A 19,515-nucleotide genomic window follows, 5' to 3' on the forward strand; every position below is an offset into this window, starting at 1 on the left:
ATTGGAGTGCTTAATTGTCGGTCGAGGCCAAGCAAGCGTGTCTATCTATGTATCATGTCTAAAATAATTCTAAGTTTCTCCATTTCCTTTTAGCAAAATTACAATCAAATTTAAGTCTACCCTTCAAACAACAAACTTGAAATGTAACCAATTGATACAAACAAATACAAGAAGTCCATACAAATTGAAAATAATGAATGGTAGAACTTTATATATATATATATATTTTTTCTAAGATGTAATTGGCCCCCACTAGTCCTCCATTTTACAGACTCAATTAGTACATACACTAGTATACTTTCGAAACAAAAAACATGAATACCTTCGCGGCATAATACATAAACATGTCTTTTAACTTGAACTCTGTTTACATCTAAGACCTTCAACTTTGGATGTGCACAATAGATACTTAAAAATTGAACAACTAGACACACGTGTCTTATGTGGCATAATGCACGTAGGATGCCACATATGATACATGTGTGTACTTGTTCAGTTGCATGCAAGTTTAAGTGTGCGCACGCCCAGAGTTGGAGGGCGTAAATGCAAGTTGAAGCCACGTTAAAGGGCATATTTATGTATTATGCCTACCTTCATCATGTAGCTTTACAAAACTCTCCATGAAGCTGTACATGTATAAGGGAGAAATGTGGACAACATAGTCCCATTGTGTTGTTCCTAGGAAAGGAACAAATATTTACTAGTATCAGCTTTGTTCTATGTTTGTGTCAAGATTCATGAGATTGAACCATAAATTTGGCTTCTTCTCACCTTCTGTCATCAGGAGTCCATCGTTCTGATGGACATGTATTTGCATTTTCCTTGTGTTAGGAGGGCCGTATGTTATGCAAGGTGGCCTCGAATTATCAAGGGATGAATCTTTTCCAAACATGTAACACCGACTCTGGGGTAGGGATAAATATTTACCAAGTGCATTCTTCGGGCGTATAGACATCAAACCTGTGTTCTCGTCTTGAAATCAGAACAAAGAGGAACTTTTACGGTGTCTTGAGTTTCTCGATTGCTCAACTGATGATCTTGGGGTTGGACCTGTGCTTTCGATCACATCTGGTTGAGTGTCGGAGGATTGGGTAAGTAGCTTGCATCCAATCCTTCGGGCAAGAAAGCGTGGAGAACTGAGGTAACTATGTGACTTTGTGACCTTTCTCATCTCTTGTTTGATTTTGCTGAATTCTTCTTCAAGTTCACCGACCCTGGACTTCATTCTTTCCAAGTCCACCTTTAGACCCTGGTTCTCACGCACGACTGTCACCCATCCATCTCTCTGTACAATTTGACCTGCCACGTCACTGGGGCCAGCGACAGGAGCTGCAGGGACACTTTCTGTATCCACGACATTGAGGCAACCAGCTAGAGCTGTTCTCAGCTGCAATTGCTCGAAGAATAGGACTTGGAGAACAACTCGAAGAGGCAATCTCTCATTCTGGGATGCGTGGGCGCAAGCATCAATAGAGAGCTTCTGATAGTCGATGATGTTGCAAAGCTGTTCCTTCTCTTTTTCTGAAAGCCAAGGATGCGCCTATAAAATTATCATTTCAATCCATTAACAGTCTACAAAGGTTTCACAGTGTAGAGTTGAATGTAATTTAGCTCTAGGTCAGTAACGGAGAATATAACAAGCAACGCAAAATGATATAAAAGGTCAATACGTGTTAAGACTGCACAAATGGCATAAAAGAGAACAGAAGAAATAAACTAGGAAATCGTTTAGCATAAAAAGATTAAGCAGCTCTCCGTGATGCAGTTCGCTTTTTACTAGAGGCCCACCCTCAGAGATGAAGACTGTTTAATGTTTTAAGTGCGTATTCAACAGTCGATGCGCAATTGACATGCTGTGAGATATTAAATTGTAGCCATTGATGGAATAGAATAAAATGATTAACCATCATGTGACAGTCAATTAGCAGGAAAATAAATTAATCCAAACAATCAGCTATGAAATCATTAAGCACACAGTGAGACAGCGACTAAAACAAACCTTAAAGTATATGTCTACAGCTCTATATAGCCCATCATGCAGAGATCTTGAAGATTCTGGGAGAGCTTCAGCAAGTGAACGCACTTTTCTCGGCTTTAGGTTCACATCAGACGCAACTTCTGCAATATAGCTGTCAATTAACTTTGCCACTCTCCTTAAAGGACCAGATGATGGTGACGTTACTATCTCAATTGAAGATGGATCAGGTGTTGCAGTGATCCCAGGATCAGAAGATACAAAATGATGAATCATTCGTTCAACACAGTCAGTGTTATACAATGTATCAGAATCTGAGTAGGAAGGTATCAGCAAACCATCTAGGGACGCTAAGTCCAACTGCATTCCTGTCCTCCTTTCCAACGAGTCTTGGCATGTGTGGTTCACACCAAGTATCAAGGCAACTCTCAGAAGTCCCAACAAGAAACGGCAAAAAGACTTCCCCTTTAATTCAGGAAGCTGTTTCACAACACTTTCTAGAAGAACTTTCTGATCAACGGCAGCTGGTGTCATGCTGAAACTAGCAACTGTTCTAGTTTTACCACTTTGCCCACTCTGCCACCGGCCAAGTCCTGGAAGGTACTTTCTACAGTAATACATCATAGCACCTGCTAAATTTTCATGTCTAATACCTCTGGCTTCCATTGTGTGAATTAGTCTCTGAAATAATGGTACAGAAAGATATGAGATGTCTTCGAACCACCAGTCAGATTCAATGGTTTGGATTTTAGCACCAGTGTTAATTCCATTCCACAATATACTACCCCCAGGGCTCTGTAAGCTGCCATACATCAACATAGGCCATCCAAATAAACTAGGATCTGTGCAGACCATCACAGAGAGCGCATGCAAGCATTTACTAGTGATCTCTAGCTTGTCTGCTCTTGGAATGACCGAATCACAACTTTGGAGAGCTAATATGCAATCCTTCCAACTCCTTAGAATATTCTTACGAAAGTAAGCCTCTGCCTTCAACAGTAAATTATCTTCTCCATAGTCCTCCATCATCTCCAAATAGTCTGCTGCACAATAAATCATTACTATGTTCCTCGGGGTAAATTCTACTCGAATACCGTAGCAGAATTTAACTGTGACTAAAAATATGTCACTTCCCCCAGGGAAGTCTTCTAAAGTTGTCAGGGAAGTCCCTTCATGTGGACCTTGAGCTGCTTCTAGTATTTTGTCAATCCTTCCACATCTCGACATAAGCGGAAACTGGAGACGGAGCATCTTTTGACTGTTAGACAAGACTTGATATAAAGAAGTTAAATTTGCTGTAAAAACATGAATTGGGGATTCCATAAAAAATCAGCAGCACTTTATTATTATAGGATGCAGAACAAAAAACAACATTTAAAAAAAGTGTCAATACAAACATAATAATTGGGAGGAGAAATCAAAGCAAGCATCTGGAAAATCACCCATGAGAAGAGTAAAGCTATTTTGAAGATTTGACACCATAGTCATCTTAAATTGATCACTGATTGTATACACATCAGTTCTAAACTAGAGGTTTCATAACTTTGTGAAATCGGAAAACTCCTGCTAGATGAAACTAAGTAGGCGCAAACATTAGCATTCCAGTTTATTTCGGTTCCAGATAAACCATCAGGGAGTCACTTCATACTTTGAATTTTGAGTACTCATCTTAAAGACAGCAATAATTGAAACGGGCATGACAAAAAGGAATACAATGAATAACTAGGTACTAAAAACTACTCTTTGGAGTGAAATAGATCCAAATAGAGTATATATACGCAGCGACTTGTTTGGAATTGAGGTATAGTTTATTGATTGAAGAATTATAAATGATAGCTTGATAAAGCTTTAAGAGCTACCATCATGAGTTCGTGATAACTACCCAACACAAAGCAAACTATAAGTGGAGAAGAATAGAGTGGAGGGCCCATTATCCATCAAGTTTCGTAGATGAAAACAACAGAAATTTCTCAGTTAGGAAAAAGGAGATAATTAGCCAACCGATAATTTCTTTCTCATGATTAGCACATATCAAGAGAAATTACCAGAAAATTTAGATAGTTTCAGATGCTGGAAATGGCGATTTCCAAAACAGTTTTAAATGTTATGATTAACCTAAATATAATTCTCATCATTCTGACCATATGTCACATGTTTAACAGAAAATACCAATACACAATCCATGAAGTTTATGATACTTTTCAGATTATTCTTACTATACAAGGATTACTCTCAAGCCTCATTATGTCTTGCCAACATATTCATTAAACCTTATGACAGTACTGGGATTACTATTACTGAAAAAGAAATAATTTTAAACAACCTCATCAAGTCTTGCCATCATGTCAATTAAACCTTTCCCAAGACTGATTATTCAAATCTCATTTGATGGTAGCTATTCCATATTAAATATACGAACATAGTAAATGATAGTTCAGAAAGTGATGGTCCAAAGCAAATGTGGACTCTGTTGGTGGATTTTTAAAGGAAGTTCATTTAAATTATTTTATAACCTGAACAGTACAAAAAAGCATCTCCCATAACTTCCATAAAATCATGATATACAACATGTAACTGCAATTGTTTTTAGAAGCTTCAAATTTAGGGAGTACATATTTGTTAGGAACAACTAGGGTAATGGGACCATCTTTTTAGAACAGAGGGAGTGATGCTTCATGGTAGCAATCTGAAGGACTAAAATGAGTCATGTGAATTCACATATCCCGTATAAACAGAGCCCGACTCTTCCAGGCCTCCAGTTGAATGGATTCATCAACCAGACCATCGAACCAGGCTGGATTAACCCCTACAATCACCATCTCTTTGGAAACACGAACAGATGCAACTCACCAAATTTATTTCAGAAACCTATCGCATTCAAATTAGCAGATGGTGGTAACGATTGTACCATGCATGGAACACAGACAAGTACAACCGAACTACAAACTTTAAAGTAGATTTTGTACAAACGTTAATTCATTCTTGAACAAGCACTTCCGTGTTTTTCTCAAGTAGGAGGCTATAAAAACAGCATTACTTTGAAGTACGATGCTCGATATTGTACTTAGTGCATCTAATTCAGTTTGGTAGGGCTACTTTTGATATTGACGTATAGTTTGCCCATGGGCCGCAATTCAACTGAATGGTTCGTGAGGAAAAAGGAAAGAGTAGCAACTCTATGTCCGTTAGTTGCCATTTCAACAAATAGGAAAATAAGGGTATAATAGCTATATAACAATCAAACAACGCATAAATGGAAAGTAGAAAATTGTCATCTCACATATACGCTAACCCTTGTAGTTTTTTTTAATTTTAACATTTGCCGAAATAGAGCATTCTACACAAAAACTTACATAAAAAATAATTAACAAGTTGGAATGCGAAACTCCATGATAACAATGGTTTCTTTAAATGCATGATAAAAGAAATAATAAAGGCAATACTTCACCTCAATACTGCCTAGCACAAAAGATCACAGGCTAAGATGCATATCCTTAATTTTAAAGATTTTAGGAAGAATGAGTACCTTGTGAAGGTGGAAGTTTACTCCGTCCACTACCAAGGTAAGATCACTGACCAAACTTGCGTTGCAAAACCTGTCATGTCACCAAACTATGAATCAAGAGAAAAAAGACACAGCTAAACAATTCTAACTTATCCAGATCTACAATCAAAGAATTTGGACTTGACGAACATTATAATGTTTTCATACTGAAAAGTGAATGAGACTCGCCCTCCAAGCTTCGGTCTAGGAATCTAGTGGTAAGAGAGCAACTTGTGAAGGGTGGGTTGACGTGTTTGAACATTGTCACATACAAAAGCATGGAATTTAAGAGGATAAGGGTAGAGGGGCAGAATCAAACCGTGTGCCACTGGCGCTCGAAGGTTTCACAGTTAAATAAGTAACAAAATTCGAATGAAACTCCAATCAAAACTTAGACCTAGCCAAGGAATCTCTATTCTCTTGGTATTGACATACAGTAATATTTTAACTGGCATTAACCAAATAGATTGGTAGCCAAAAAGATAAATACGCTTGCGGCAAGAAAATATCCCTGCCACAATATTACCGTCAAATTTGACTCAATATTGCCTATTAAAATCTTAAGCACATCACCAAACTGGCTCTTCAATGATATCTATGCAAAATTCTTTCACTTTAGCCCTTAAAAGACAGGTAAAACACAACAATAACAACATACCCAGTGTAATCCCACAAGTGGGCTGCCGAGAGGGTGGGGCGTGTGTAGCCTTACCCCTACCTTCACAAGGTAGAGACTGTTTTAGATAGACCCTCGGCTCAAGTAAAAACTAAAAACATATCAAAAGAACTGAAGTAAAAGAAAGAAACATACAACCGAAATACGTTTTTTACAACAACGTACCCAGCATGTAAATGTGTAATCACACAATTGGGGTCTGAGGAAGGAGGGGCATACGCAACATTACCCCTATCATGAGAAGGTAGAAAGGTTGTTTCCGATAGACCCTCAACTCAAGTAAAACCATAACAAAAGAGATAAAATAAAAGAAAGGAATATACAACCAAAATAGGTTTTTACAACAGCAACATAACCGGTTAATTGCACAAGTAGGGTACACAAACCTTACACCTACCTTGAGAGGTAGAGAGAGTGTTTCCAATAGACCCTCGACTCAACGACTCAAGTAAAACCATAACACAAGAAATAATGTAAAAGAAATATACAACCAAAATAGGTTTTTGACAACAACATACCCAATTAATCCCACAAACGTAGAACGTACACAGACCTTATCCCTACACCCCCGACTCAAGGAAAAACATATCAAAGCATATCGAAGAAGAAATAACAGAAATAGAGAAATCACGACAAAATACTAAAAAGCATGACAAAGCATTCGGAATAAATACTGATGCAGCATAGTAACATACCAATCATTCCCCTCACGGTAAAATCCAGTAACCTTCCCAGCTGGTGCCATCAATGATCCAAACACCAGAAACACAAAACAACACAACTCTCCTTCTGACTTTTTCACACAGTTTCTAATTTTCTCCAACACAACTTAAACTTCACTTTAGATACAAATTCACCTGAATTCAATTCAAAGTATCTGATCCCATATGATCTTGGCAATTAATTACCAAATTAAAACAAAGCCCCCCCATCAAAGGAAAAAAGCAAAAACACCAAACATGGGAGCCACATAAATGAAGTCTTAATTGAGTCAAAACTTAAAAAGGGTTCTCAAGAATCCACTCAATTAATTAGATACATAAAAGCAAAATCATAATCATTGGTCCCCCTTCTCTTACAGCTAAGCAAAGCTTCTTAAACCCCCTACCAATAACCAATGTCTCGGGTTCCAGCTCCTCTAGATACAAAGTAGGAAACTTTCTGGCTTGAATTCAAATTTAATGGGGCCCCACAGAGTAAAAAACCAATAGAAAAATAAAAAAAATAAAGCTCCTTGCCTCACTCAATAAGTGAGGTATCGGGTTCGAGTCCCCTGAATACAGAGTTGCCTTTACTAGAGAGCTCACCCAATTCAAATTTACTCGAATCCCAATACAGATATCAAACAAATGAAAATAAAAAACAAACCAAAAAAGAAACTTCTTTAACCACCCCACCCACCAACCCCACCCCACCCCTACCCCACCCTTTTCTCTTCTTGATTCCTAAAAGAAACCAACTTCACTGTTCACAACAACTCCCCCCAACAAAAGAAACAGCACAGCAAAGCAACAGGTATGGTCCATAATATATAGTAGTATATATATATATATAATATACAATACGTTACTTTTTTATATACAGTACATATATATATGTCTATATACTTGTGGCTTATGTGTAAAGAGAACCCACCCCAGAAAAAAAAAAAAACAATCAACCGGCTTTTTTTTAATAAAAAAGAAGCATAAAATCCACCAAGATTCTTCCTTTCAGCTAAAACCCATTACAATAAATATATATTGAGTTTGGTTTTTGACTAAGTAGTACTTACAAGCTTTTTTTCATTTACATATATAACTGAATATGCAGTTATACAGCAAAAGTATACACTATATATATATATGATACAAATGGATGTAGAGTGGGAAAAAGGAGACAAAGGGGTTATAAAGGCCAGTAAAGAAGGACAAATGAGAAGGAAATGGAGACAAGAAGACATGGTTAATGATGAGAATAATGGTGGTCAGTTTTGGTTGACGCTTTTTGTCGAACAGGTGGAGTGCGAAATTGGGTTTTAGTACTGGATCCTATGAGGAATGTGGCTTTGGGTTATGTGAGGTCTATGCCAAAAAAATAAAAATAATTTCGAAATAAAGTTTGAGATTAATTTTAGTTTACTATGTTTGTACTAGTTATTATTTGTAATAAAATGATGAAATTACTATTTATATGAAGAATAGAGTAAAAATTAAAATATTGTGATATATTCCTGCTTATTCTATCAGATGTACCAAACGACTCTGAACAAGTTATATTTGTCTTAGTTTTTATAGGCATAATATATAAATGTATTCTTTAATCTGCCTGTGAAATCACGTTGATGGCGGTTCATTGTGTGTTCGTGTTGATTATCGGTGACATCGTCCACGATGAGGCTATTGACGTTTGATTTCGGACGAGGTGGTGTTTTTGTGTGTGTGACGAGTTCTAGATGCTGATCTTGGAGCAAGCTTTGGGCATTGCACGCATGGGACCGATGTTGCAAGGCCAAAGAAAGTCCGCTTGACAAGATAGTGTGCCCCTGAGGGAGCACAGGTGATGAAGGTGCACCGAGCCTTCTGTACGGGCATCGCCCGACTTCGATCGATATTTATGCCCTTCAACTTTCAGTGTTGTAAGTAAACACTTAAATTTGTATAAAAAAAATAGATACACGCGTCCTACTTAATGACATCTACGTTGTGGCAATTCCCAATATTTATAATTATGTCATTTGTATACTTTAATAATACGACTTTAGTTTTAATAGAGGGGGTAAATGTAAAACAAAGTGCGAAGCAAACTTTCACCAACAAAATGAAACATATAGCTAATAAATAGTGATTAAGCAATCGAATTTAAGTAAAAGTGAGCCATTATTTTTTAAAAAATTGAAATTATATTCAAGCATAATTTATGAAATATTATTATGCTTCATGAAAAAAAAAATTATTTATCGTGAATAATATAAATTTAAAATTAATCATAAAATAATGGTAAAAGTGCAAGTGACACCTAAAAATTAATCATTTAATGTTAAAATACGTTTTTGTGCCTTTTATTTTATTTGGTGGTTTGCTTTGTGGACAAGATAGAGAATTTAGGACATTAAATTAAAGTCATTAATAAACTATACATCAATAAAGGGTGGGAGAGAAAATTACACTATTATAGTTGGCTATATCCGAAGTCGTTATCTTAACCTCAAGGATGGGGATGCCAAGGACAAGACAGTGACAGGAGTGAAGTCGTAACGAAATAGACGTACTGAAAGATGCTGCGACTAGATCACCTCCTTTTCAGGAAAAGTTAATGCTTGTTCGGTAATTGCGAATATAAAATCAATCCATTTCACAAGGGCAAATTTGACCTCTTTTCCAAGAACTTATATTTGCACTCCATTCAATTAATTTAATGTAGACTATGATTTTGCTCTCACGTTCGCAATTAGAACCATAATTTTGACAATCTTAGTGCCTACGTGAGCCTTCAGTGTGCTAATTCACTGATGTGCCACGTATGTGCCAGGTAGGCACTAAGGTTGCCAAAAATACGTTTTTAATTTGTCCAGGGATAATACGATCCTCCTAAAGCTCGGGTGTATTTCAACAATTTTGTGTATAGTTTAAGGTGGAAACAGAGCATTTACTCTAAGAAAAATATCCATATATAAAAGATTAGATATTTTTTCGCTTCTAGAAAATTTGCTGGTTGCGGATTAGTTTGTTGTGCACCGGCAATTCAAATAATTGTAGTTTTATAGTATAATATTACATTTAAAATGTGCCCCACAAGTCCTCTTACCTTCCTTTCATGTTTAAGTGTTATTTATAAAAAATTAATCGCACTTTGCGATCATAAGAAGAATATGAATATTATAACAATGTATATGGTGATATATATATAAAAAATAATAATAATAAGGCACAAAAACAATTCGAGATAATTATAAATTTATAATATTAGTAAAAGTTCAAATAATTTCCTTTTTGGTTAAATTCATTATGCATAAAAGATTTCCAAATAATTATGGTTCTATAAGGGTCGTTTGATTCGCAGATTAAATTACTTCCGAATTATATTCTCGGTTTATAATATTTGGAATAGTTGTGAAAATGATTTGAGATGAATTTGTATTGGGCTTTTCCAACCCAAAAACTTATATGACATTATTGCTATGTTATCAAAGTTTCTAACTTAAGATGCAACACTTCTTTATAATTAATGGCAGTGCATTAGGGTGTTATGGTCAATTGCAAAGTCCCACATCGGTACTATAAAGTATTAGTGTGGGGTATTTATAGTTTTGGGCTCTCCCACCTTAATATTTAGTTTTTGGGGTATGATTTTCCTAAGGTTGTAACAATAGTATCAAAGCCATCCATCACCCTCTGTGTCCACCGTGCTTGGGATGGTGATGTTCGGCCGAGGCTAGCAATGTTTAGCGCATAGTCATCGAGGCACTTGACTCGAAAAAGGCTACTTGGGAAAGAGCTACCTACATAGTGAACCTCTGTGTCCACCGTGCCTGGGATGGTGACGTTGGCATGGCAGTGTTCGACCGAGGCTAGCAATGTTTAACACACAACCATCGAGGCACCTAACTCGAAAAAAGGCTACCTGAGAAAGAGCTACCTACATAGTGAAAGCTGCCTAGAGTGGAGTCATCAAGGACGATGAATGCGGAGTGTAGTGGTTTGTTATGGTCCGTTACAAAGTCTCACATCGGTACTACAAAATATTGATTTGATGTGGGGGTATTTATGCCTTGAGCTCTCCACCTTAATAGCTAGCTTAGGTTTGGAGTGTTGGTTTTGCTTTCAAGGGGTTTAGCCTTATCTAGCCTAGTAGGTTTGTTGTTTTGCTTTTCGAGGGGTTTAGCCTTATTCTTATTGTCACGTCCCAAAAACCTCATGGGCGTGACTGCCTTCCGCTAACAACACTTATCGGGAGAACCAACTTTCCACACATTCACAATGTATACAACACTGAGATAAAAATGTATGCAACTTCAAATGCACGAAATAATCACTAAACGCAAAGTAATAATCCAGCAAGATATCGCGTAAAACAATAGTAGTTTAGGTAACAAGTCTCTAACCCAAACCCCATACTAGACCATGGAGCATCTAAACAAAGTTACATGAGTTCAGCTTTCGGGCATACAACCCAACAAAAATAAATATAAGCTAAAAATAAATAAAGCCGGATGACAGCCTCCACGAACAATGCGAAGGTTCACCTTAGCAACACAATCCACACGTAAAGATCATCAGCCATAAGTCTCTTTCTCCGCAACCGTATCTGCAGGTATGCAAGTAAGGAGTGAGCTATATAAATATAACCCAGTAAGATCGTCGACTCGCTACTTTAAGTACTCACCAACCAAACAGCCTCCAATGATTTCAATCTAATAAAAATATTACTTAACGATGTCAATTGTGCTAGCCGATGTCAAGTCTCAATACTTCTAACCTTCTAGTTTAAAGCTAAACCTTAGTATCTCATACGTGCGATGAATTAAAAATTATCTCTATCCAACCTAATTTCTCAATAATAATCTCATACAAATTAGTTACCTAACCATTTGATCTTATTAGCCACAAACATTATAAGAAACTCTTAAATACATATTTAAAACTCCACTAATGCCAAGAATTTGCAAAGTTGTACAGCAAGTACTTTTATTTTCACGTTCAGGAAGTTAACATATCTAAAATCAATTAATATCAATAAAAAATTAGGAGTCCCACAACATGAATATGATCCCTTTTGTCTCTCTACTCATTGCTCAATCATTACATCATCAAAAATAATTATTAACTAATCAATAGCTTCCACTCAATCTCGTTAACTCCATTAGGGCCAATCTTCTGAAATACTCTCTGCATAGTTTTCACGCTAAAGAATTAGGAACAAGATGCATATCTTGTAAATATGAAGTTTCGCAGGTGAGTGTTAGTGGCTAATGTTATTCTACGCTGTTGGCTCGCTCTCTTCCAAGAGTTAAGAGATAAATTGCCCTAATTCTTTTCTTTTCTACTCCTTTGAAGAAGTTGCTGCTTTTGAAAACTTAAGAAACTATTTACCCTACCTTTTACTCCCTCATTAGAATATCCAGTGACAAATATAAGAGGAGAGGGTTTTTGTCTTTTGCAGTGTTTTTGTCTTTTGGCTTGCCCACTTTAATTATATTAATTAACAATAATAATAATGGTTAATTACCCACTTACCCCTCATTAAAATATGGATTATTACACTTATAGCCTCTTGCTTTTGATTTCTATCACCATCTACTGTTTATTGTGTTTAAGCTATTACACTATTTTATGATTGTTGCTGCTCCCTTATTAGTTGCTTCGATTTATTCGTTGTTGTTTTCCCATTTTGTGTACCTACTTTGATATGTGATATGCGGGAGCAAAGGTCTACAAATGTTCTACCCTCCCCAGATTATAATCATGTCATATAGGAGAAAGCCCATAAACTAAATCTTCAAAAATACTTAAAATCCAAATCCAAATCCAAATCAGATTATTCTCAACTTTAGCAAGTATTAAAATAGTCGGTAGGCGATGAAACAGGCCAATACCAAGCTGCTTGTTGATTATGGTCATGTCTGGAATCCTCTTGTCGCTGTCATCATACCCCTCGCCATAAAATTTTCTTTAGAACTTACATCAACGGTGGCTGTTGCAATAGAAGACTCTCCACTTACCTTTGAGTAGACCTGTCAAAACATCGTATCAACAACATGCTGCATCAAATTCAGGACGAAAGAGTTGACACCAAAAGAGGCGTAGGAGAAAGTCAAATTGAATGATCGTTTCACCTGAGTCATCATTTCAGCAAGCTGCCTGATGGTAACTTCATTGTTAGGGTTACCAACATTAAAGATATGGCCGTTGGCTCTAGCGGGATTTTCCTGCATTTTAAATACTTGAATCAATGTAGATCCAAATGTGTTTTCTGAAAACAAAGTAAAGGCATAACGAGGTCAAACTCACGATCATCAGCAAAACAGCTTCGATAGCATCTTTGATATATATGAAGGTTCTTTGTGATTCTCCCCCATCCACAAGTTTCAGAGGTTCACGTCTTAAAAGGTTCTGAGAAGAATGAACATTAGACGATGAAAACATGAGACTCTCGAGTGAATATCAGATAGAGAATTTTAAGGTCGAAAAACAGAAAAGTACACATACATTACTAAAGCAAGCTAATACTCTTGGAACGCCTTCACTAGGACCATCAATACCAGGAATGAAATCCATTCTAGGGCCAATCCAGTTAAACGGCCTTACAATAGTGAACTCTAAGCCATTCTCAGCACCTTCAGCTGTAAATATAACACATAACACGTAAGGTATATCGTAAGAGATTCAACTATGAAACAACCCGATAATTATAAAATTTCATATACCATAGATCAGCCTCTCAATCAATTGTTTCGCACATGCATAGGACCAACGCTGCTTCTCAATTGGTCCAAAGATGCAAGGGGAGGCGTCCTCCTTAAGCACATAATACGCAGGATCCTAGAGAAGAAGTCGAAAAAGGTAAAATCTTTTCAAATGAGTATGTATATAAACTGATTTCAATGTAATTTATTAAACAATTCATGGATCTTGTATTGTGTATTATACTAGTTTCATACACTAAAAACAGTTATATAAGAATACGTCATTTGTATTTAGAATCTTATATGCCAACACAAATAACAGATTGTTCAGTATTTTCATTAATATCCATTGTCATATATTTTGGTGTCACATACAATAGATATTTAACAAAAAAATCAACAATAATACACCATTACTCCCTAATGATTCTGGAATCTTTGATTTGTTAAAATCAGTCCGGCTATCACTTTTCATCCCTTGACGCCTTGCATAAACTTGATCCTTTATTGAGAATGTATGAAAGTCACAATACTTTTTTATCTTAAAAATCTTTGATTTTTTAATTCTGGAAGAATGAAGAAACCAAGTACAATCCTCCACCACACAAACCAAATAGTAGCTGTTAAATTTAAAATAAAAATAAAAAACAGATACCCGAATTACATACAACTATGATATCTAATTTAATACACTAAATACACAATCGTTTTTCCCTGCTTGCGCTTAACCTTTCAATTCGATATGTCTATGATCATCTGTCTTGCGATTGCTTCTACTAATCATTTGTACTTTGTTGTTGCATCATATATAATCTCGTCAATTCCAAAGTCCCTCGATATTCCCGTGGAAACAACAATTTTAATTTTCATGCAATTGATAAACGTACAAAATTCAACAATAATGTAACAATAGAGAATTGAAGAACCCAAAAAAAAAGTTTAGCAATAAGTGGGTAGATGCATCGACCATTTAGCAAAAGTGCACACCAAAAATGTGCAAAAAAATAATTGTACTACACAATAAGTAAGCTGCTCTTACCCATTCTCACTTCGGAGCGCGTATTTCACACCTTCCACTCTTGAAGATATCAAATTATCGACAATCTGAGCGTCATATATAAGTCGAAGACGAATAAATCGTAATTGAAGTATCAAGGAGTTGAGTGAATGGGTGCACTACTATTAAATTACTGACAATCTGAATGTCATATATTAGTCGAAATCGAATAAATCATAATTGAAGTATCAATAATTTAGCAGAGACATATTGGGGATTTGAGTTGATGGGTGCACTATTATCAAATTATTGACAATTCAAGTGTCATATATAAAACGAAGTCGAATAAATCATAATTGAAGTATCAATAATTTAGCAAAAGTATATTGAGGATTTGAGTGGATAGGTGCACTATTATCGATTACCGACAATCCGAATGTCATATGTAAGTCGTAATCGAATAAACCATAATTGAAGTATCAATAATTTAGCAGAGGCGTATTGAGAATTTGAGTGGATGGATGCAGTATTAGTATTATCAATTACTGACAATTTGAGTGTTGTGTATAAGCCAAAGTCGAATAAATCATAATTGAAGTATCAATAATTTAGCAGAGGCATATTGAGGATTGGGTGGGTGCACTATTGTCAAATTACCGACAATTTGAGCGTCATATATGAGTTGAAGTCAAAGAAATCGTAATTGAAGTATTAATAATTTAGCATATGCATATTGAGGATTTAAGTGGATGGGTGCACTATTATCAAATTACTGACAATTCAATTGTCACATATAAATAGAATTCAAATAAATCATAATTGAAGTATTAATCATTTAGCAGAGGCGTATTAGGATTTGGGTGAAATGGTGCACTATTATCAATTAACTGACAATTTGAGTGTCACATATAAGCCAAAGTCGAATAAATCACAATTGAAGTATTAATAATTTAGCAGAGTCATATTGAGATTTTGCATGGATGAGTGCATTATTATCAAATTACTGACAATTCGAGCATCAAATATAAGTCGAAGTCGAATGAATCATAATTGAACTATCAATATTTAGCACAGGCATATTGAGGATTTGAGTCGATGAATGTACTATTATCAAATTACCGACAATTTGAGCGTCATATATAAGCCGAAGTCGAATAATCGTAATTGAAGTATAAATAATTTAGCGGAGGCATATTTAGGATTTGAGTGGATAGGTGCACTACTATAAAAATACTTCGAGCGTAAATTCATATATCTATATTTAATTATTTTTACAAAGGTATAACACCACTATATAATCTAGAGCGGAGAGTATGAATTCTTGTGAACACAATAATACTACTATGTGTATTTGGACATTTTCTCATATGAAGGGATGCCGGAAAATAAAATGAAGAATTACTTAACACAACAAATTAATACTCTACGTTTATTTGAAATAGCGATAGTTTAAAAAATTACGTAAATATAGCGATAGTTTGGAATTTTCATTGCAGAAGCACACAAGTATAGTTAGACTGAGATATTGTATATATTCACATACACTTATTATGTGTGTGGATGCAATGTATTTTACTATTGTGCGTACGATCGCAATTATATTTTACTTGGGTACAATGCAAGTTATTGCTATTTTTCGTAATCGAAGGCGGAACTTTGGCTATATATGAAAATTTCTCTCAGACTTCTTGAGATTTTGGCCCAATTATACTGTTTTGGGCCTAGAGGATAGTTTACGAATTTGCAAATTGGGCCTTTGGATTTATTTCAGAAATAACACCAATTCAATTTTAAAAAATTATTTAAAGTTTAGTCAGTTTTAACAAAATTCATACTAAACCTCATCCAATTTCTTCTTAGTGGCCTTCAATTTTTGGGTTTTGAAGATAGACTTTAAAAATGTTTAAGAATTTATGATCAAACGCTAGCTTAATAATAATTATGGAATAATTACAGATCCGAACCATTCAGAGCTAATTTACATATTATATATAGGTGTATAAGTAGTATATACTACTTTACACAAAATATGTACATACTATACATATAATATACGTATGCAACAACAACAACAATAACATACCCAAATAATCTCATAAGTGAAGTGTGGACGAGTATCGCGTATAAAGCTTATCGTGAGAGGTAGAGAGCTCGATTCTGATAAATCTTCAGCTCAAGAAAATATTAGGAGTGAAAATCAAAAGTTCAAAATACAATTCTAAACAATGTATGATAAAGTATACCTATTGTGTATACGTCGTACCGAATGATAAACTAGTCGGCTATATATATATATATATATATACACGTAACTCACTTTAATAATCTTGAAACAATATTATTCTGCCTTTTTCTTCTTTTAAAAATCCGTCGATGCGGTAATGTAATGTGAGCTGTGGCGGATCCGGGTTTTAGGGATCATTAGTGTTCAGAAGGTTCAAACAGATATATCGATATTCAAAGCGTTAAGGTTCCGTCCTTAAACCAAAGCACCCAACTATCTTTTTAGTTTAGTGAGTGCTTTTCTCCATCCTGTACTAATTTTTATATAATTATACCTAATTTTAATCAAACTTAACGAATATCGGAGCACTACAAAATTAACAGCTAAGTTCTCCCCTGAATACAGGGTGTTAGTTTCCAAAAAGAAAAAGAAAAAAGAAATGATGATGCACAACAAAACACATTTTTGTTTCCATACTTGAATTTCTTTTTTCTTACAACTCTCTTTATGTAACTACTTTTGTTTTATCATCTCTTTTTGTAATTTATAGGTTCATATTTTTGTAACAATTATAAACACGTAAGTCATCCTTTTTTATTTTCCTTTCAAGTTTTGACATAATAATGATTTTCATTAAAAAGCTTGTACTCAAAACTTTAAGATAATTGATGGAGAATATTATTAAAAGTTTAGTTGATTAACTATATAAATTTTTTATGTTACTGATGAAAATTCGATTCCACATCTTATAATTCGTATTTGAATTTCTTGTTTCGACTAACTCTTTCTTTCTAATTACGTTTGTTTTGTTAACTCTTTTGTAGTCTATAGGTTCATAATTTTGAAACAATTATTTTTTTTTTACTATTTATACTACATGATTAAAATTATTTTTTGTGTATACATAGTTGATGTTGAACCTCCTTTGACTAGTTCGTGTGCTTACTTCTTTCGATTTTGAATTCTCTTAGGGGTCGTTTGGTAGAGTGTATTGATAAAAATACTATATGTATTAATTAACGTGTATTAAGAATACCTTGTTTGGTACAATTTTTAGTCCATGTATAACTAATGCATTAATTATACATTCTACTGTTTATTAAGGTGTGTATTACTAATACCATTTATTTTCTATGTATTAGTAATGCAAAGTCTTTAATACATGCATTAACTTATTAAATGACCTTAATACCCCTCAATTTCCCTCTCAAAATATTTCACCATTCCTTTTTCCGTCATTTTAATTTGCAATAGTGAATCTTTTCAAAACATTTCACAATTTTTTTCCAATCATTTTAATCTACAACAATGAATAATTGATTTAAATAATTGTAACATATTTTTGCTTTGATTCGAGGGTATTTAAAAAGATTATAAAAAAATTGAGACTATTTCTTAATCTTACGTCTTATATTTTATTTTTGTTTCGACCATGTTAATCTGTTGACGTAATATTTCACATGCAAAGATGAAGGTCTTGCAATTAATCCGAAACCTCTATATACTAGTTCAACAATACTAATTATATTTGAGATTGGCAAAAAAATTTTGTTGCAAAAAAGTGTACAAAATCAAAGAAGGGTATTTTTGTAAACAAACATTTCTTTTATAAAAATTATGTAAGATGTATTATTTCTTATACATCAAACCAAACAATGTATAAGAAATAATACATGCATAACTAATACAAGCATTATTAATGAAAACATTATTAATACATTATGTTTTGTATTAATCTTATATACTCTATCAAACTACCCCTTAGTAAAAATTCTGGCTCAATCACTGTCTACTTGAGATAGTATATCTCACATCAAACATGTAATAAAGTTAATCTCAAACTTTATCGCAAAATTATTTTCCTTATCCCTTAATTCTTACATGGCATAAATAGAGAGTAGTGCAATAAATAGAGAGAAATTAAAAACCATATGATAGTGTAGAAGAATTCAAAATTTTAATGGAGACAAGATGAATGTATAGACACATATTTAATGAGCAAATTTATTCTTCTTTTTTATTTCTTTTTCTATGGGAGATTTTATTAATTCTCATTCTCCTGAAAGAGTTTAAATTTTGCTATGTGGAAATTGGAATAGTAAAATTAGTACTTTGTTGTGTCTATATAAATGTACATATATGACAATTAATTAATGAGCAAATTTAGGGCCCGTTTGGCCATGGAAAATTTTCCCTTTTTTTCAAAAATTTTTTCCGGACTTAGAAATTATGGTGTTTGACCATGAAAATTCGGAAAATAATTCTGGAAAATTTTTCCGAGAAGGGAAAACAGGTTTTTGTTGTTCTCACAATTTTCCAACTCCAATTAAAACTTTTATTATTATTACATATAACCCCAATCTTTTAAATTTTTACATAAAACTCTCCTTATAACATTGCTTATTCAATATTACGTATATAGCAGTTTTAAAGAACAAGATAATTATAATTTCGAACTTAATGCTATCCTAATTAATATATACTATCTCTTTTTCTCTCTCATCATTATTTTTATTCCTTATTTAATTTTCTCATTTATTTAAGATATTATTTTACTGTTAATTTATATTTATATCCATAAATATATAAAGTATTATATTTATAATAGAAATATACAAAGTATGTTATATATAAAGTTTATACCATGTATATACCATATACACACATATATATAAAAATACAAAGTATATAGAAATATACTAAGCATATATATAT

General features: G+C 34.2%; 1 protein-coding gene, 1 long non-coding RNA gene and 1 pseudogene across 5 annotated transcripts; 1 reads left to right on the plus strand and 2 right to left on the minus strand.

Moving 5' to 3' along the window:
• Positions 1 to 136: 136 nt before the first annotated feature.
• On the minus strand, positions 137 to 7,375 carry LOC107856414 (BTB/POZ domain-containing protein At3g44820). Of its 4 annotated transcripts, none has more exons than XM_016701430.2 (4): positions 6,891 to 7,375; positions 5,502 to 5,571; positions 2,000 to 3,211; positions 137 to 1,540 (listed from the first exon to the last, which is right to left on the minus strand). In XM_016701430.2, exons 1-4 carry the CDS (start codon positions 6,938 to 6,940, stop codon positions 980 to 982), a joined length of 1,893 nt encoding a protein of 630 aa, XP_016556916.2. In that variant the 5' UTR covers positions 6,941 to 7,375; the 3' UTR covers positions 137 to 979. The 4 variants fall into 4 exon arrangements, with proteins under 4 accessions (XP_016556916.2, XP_016556918.2, XP_016556917.2 ...); XM_016701432.2 differs by having other exon boundaries at positions 2,000 to 3,233; positions 6,891 to 6,908; XM_016701431.2 differs by lacking the exon at positions 6,891 to 7,375 and adding an exon at positions 5,670 to 6,797.
• A 193-nt stretch (positions 7,376 to 7,568) lies between these two features.
• LOC124888735 lies at positions 7,569 to 8,402 on the plus strand. Its single transcript, XR_007047537.1, has 2 exons — positions 7,569 to 7,710; positions 8,008 to 8,402. It is a non-coding gene; the product is annotated as an uncharacterized LOC124888735 (long non-coding RNA).
• Positions 8,403 to 11,996: 3,594 nt separating this feature from the next.
• On the minus strand, positions 11,997 to 13,864 carry LOC107846103 (annotated as a pseudogene).
• Between the last annotated feature and the right edge of the window lie 5,651 nt (positions 13,865 to 19,515).

The sequence above is a fragment of the Capsicum annuum genome, chromosome 11 (assembly GCF_002878395.1).
Source record: "Capsicum annuum cultivar UCD-10X-F1 chromosome 11, UCD10Xv1.1, whole genome shotgun sequence".
Classification (NCBI taxonomy): Eukaryota; Viridiplantae; Streptophyta; class Magnoliopsida; order Solanales; family Solanaceae; genus Capsicum; species Capsicum annuum.

Bases quoted from the DNA above. Each gene is read 5' to 3' on its own strand.
- LOC107856414 (XM_016701430.2), bottom strand. From the start codon at position 6,940: ATGGCACCAGCTGGGAAGGTTACTGGATTTTACCGTGAGGGGAATGAT. The intron at 3,212-5,501 runs GTACTCATTCTT...CTCCGTCTCCAG, and splicing joins TAAACTTCCACCTTCACAAG to TTTCCGCTTATGTCGAGATG. The intron at 1,541-1,999 runs GTTTGTTTTAGT...ATAATTTTATAG, and splicing joins CTGTAGACATATACTTTAAG to GCGCATCCTTGGCTTTCAGA.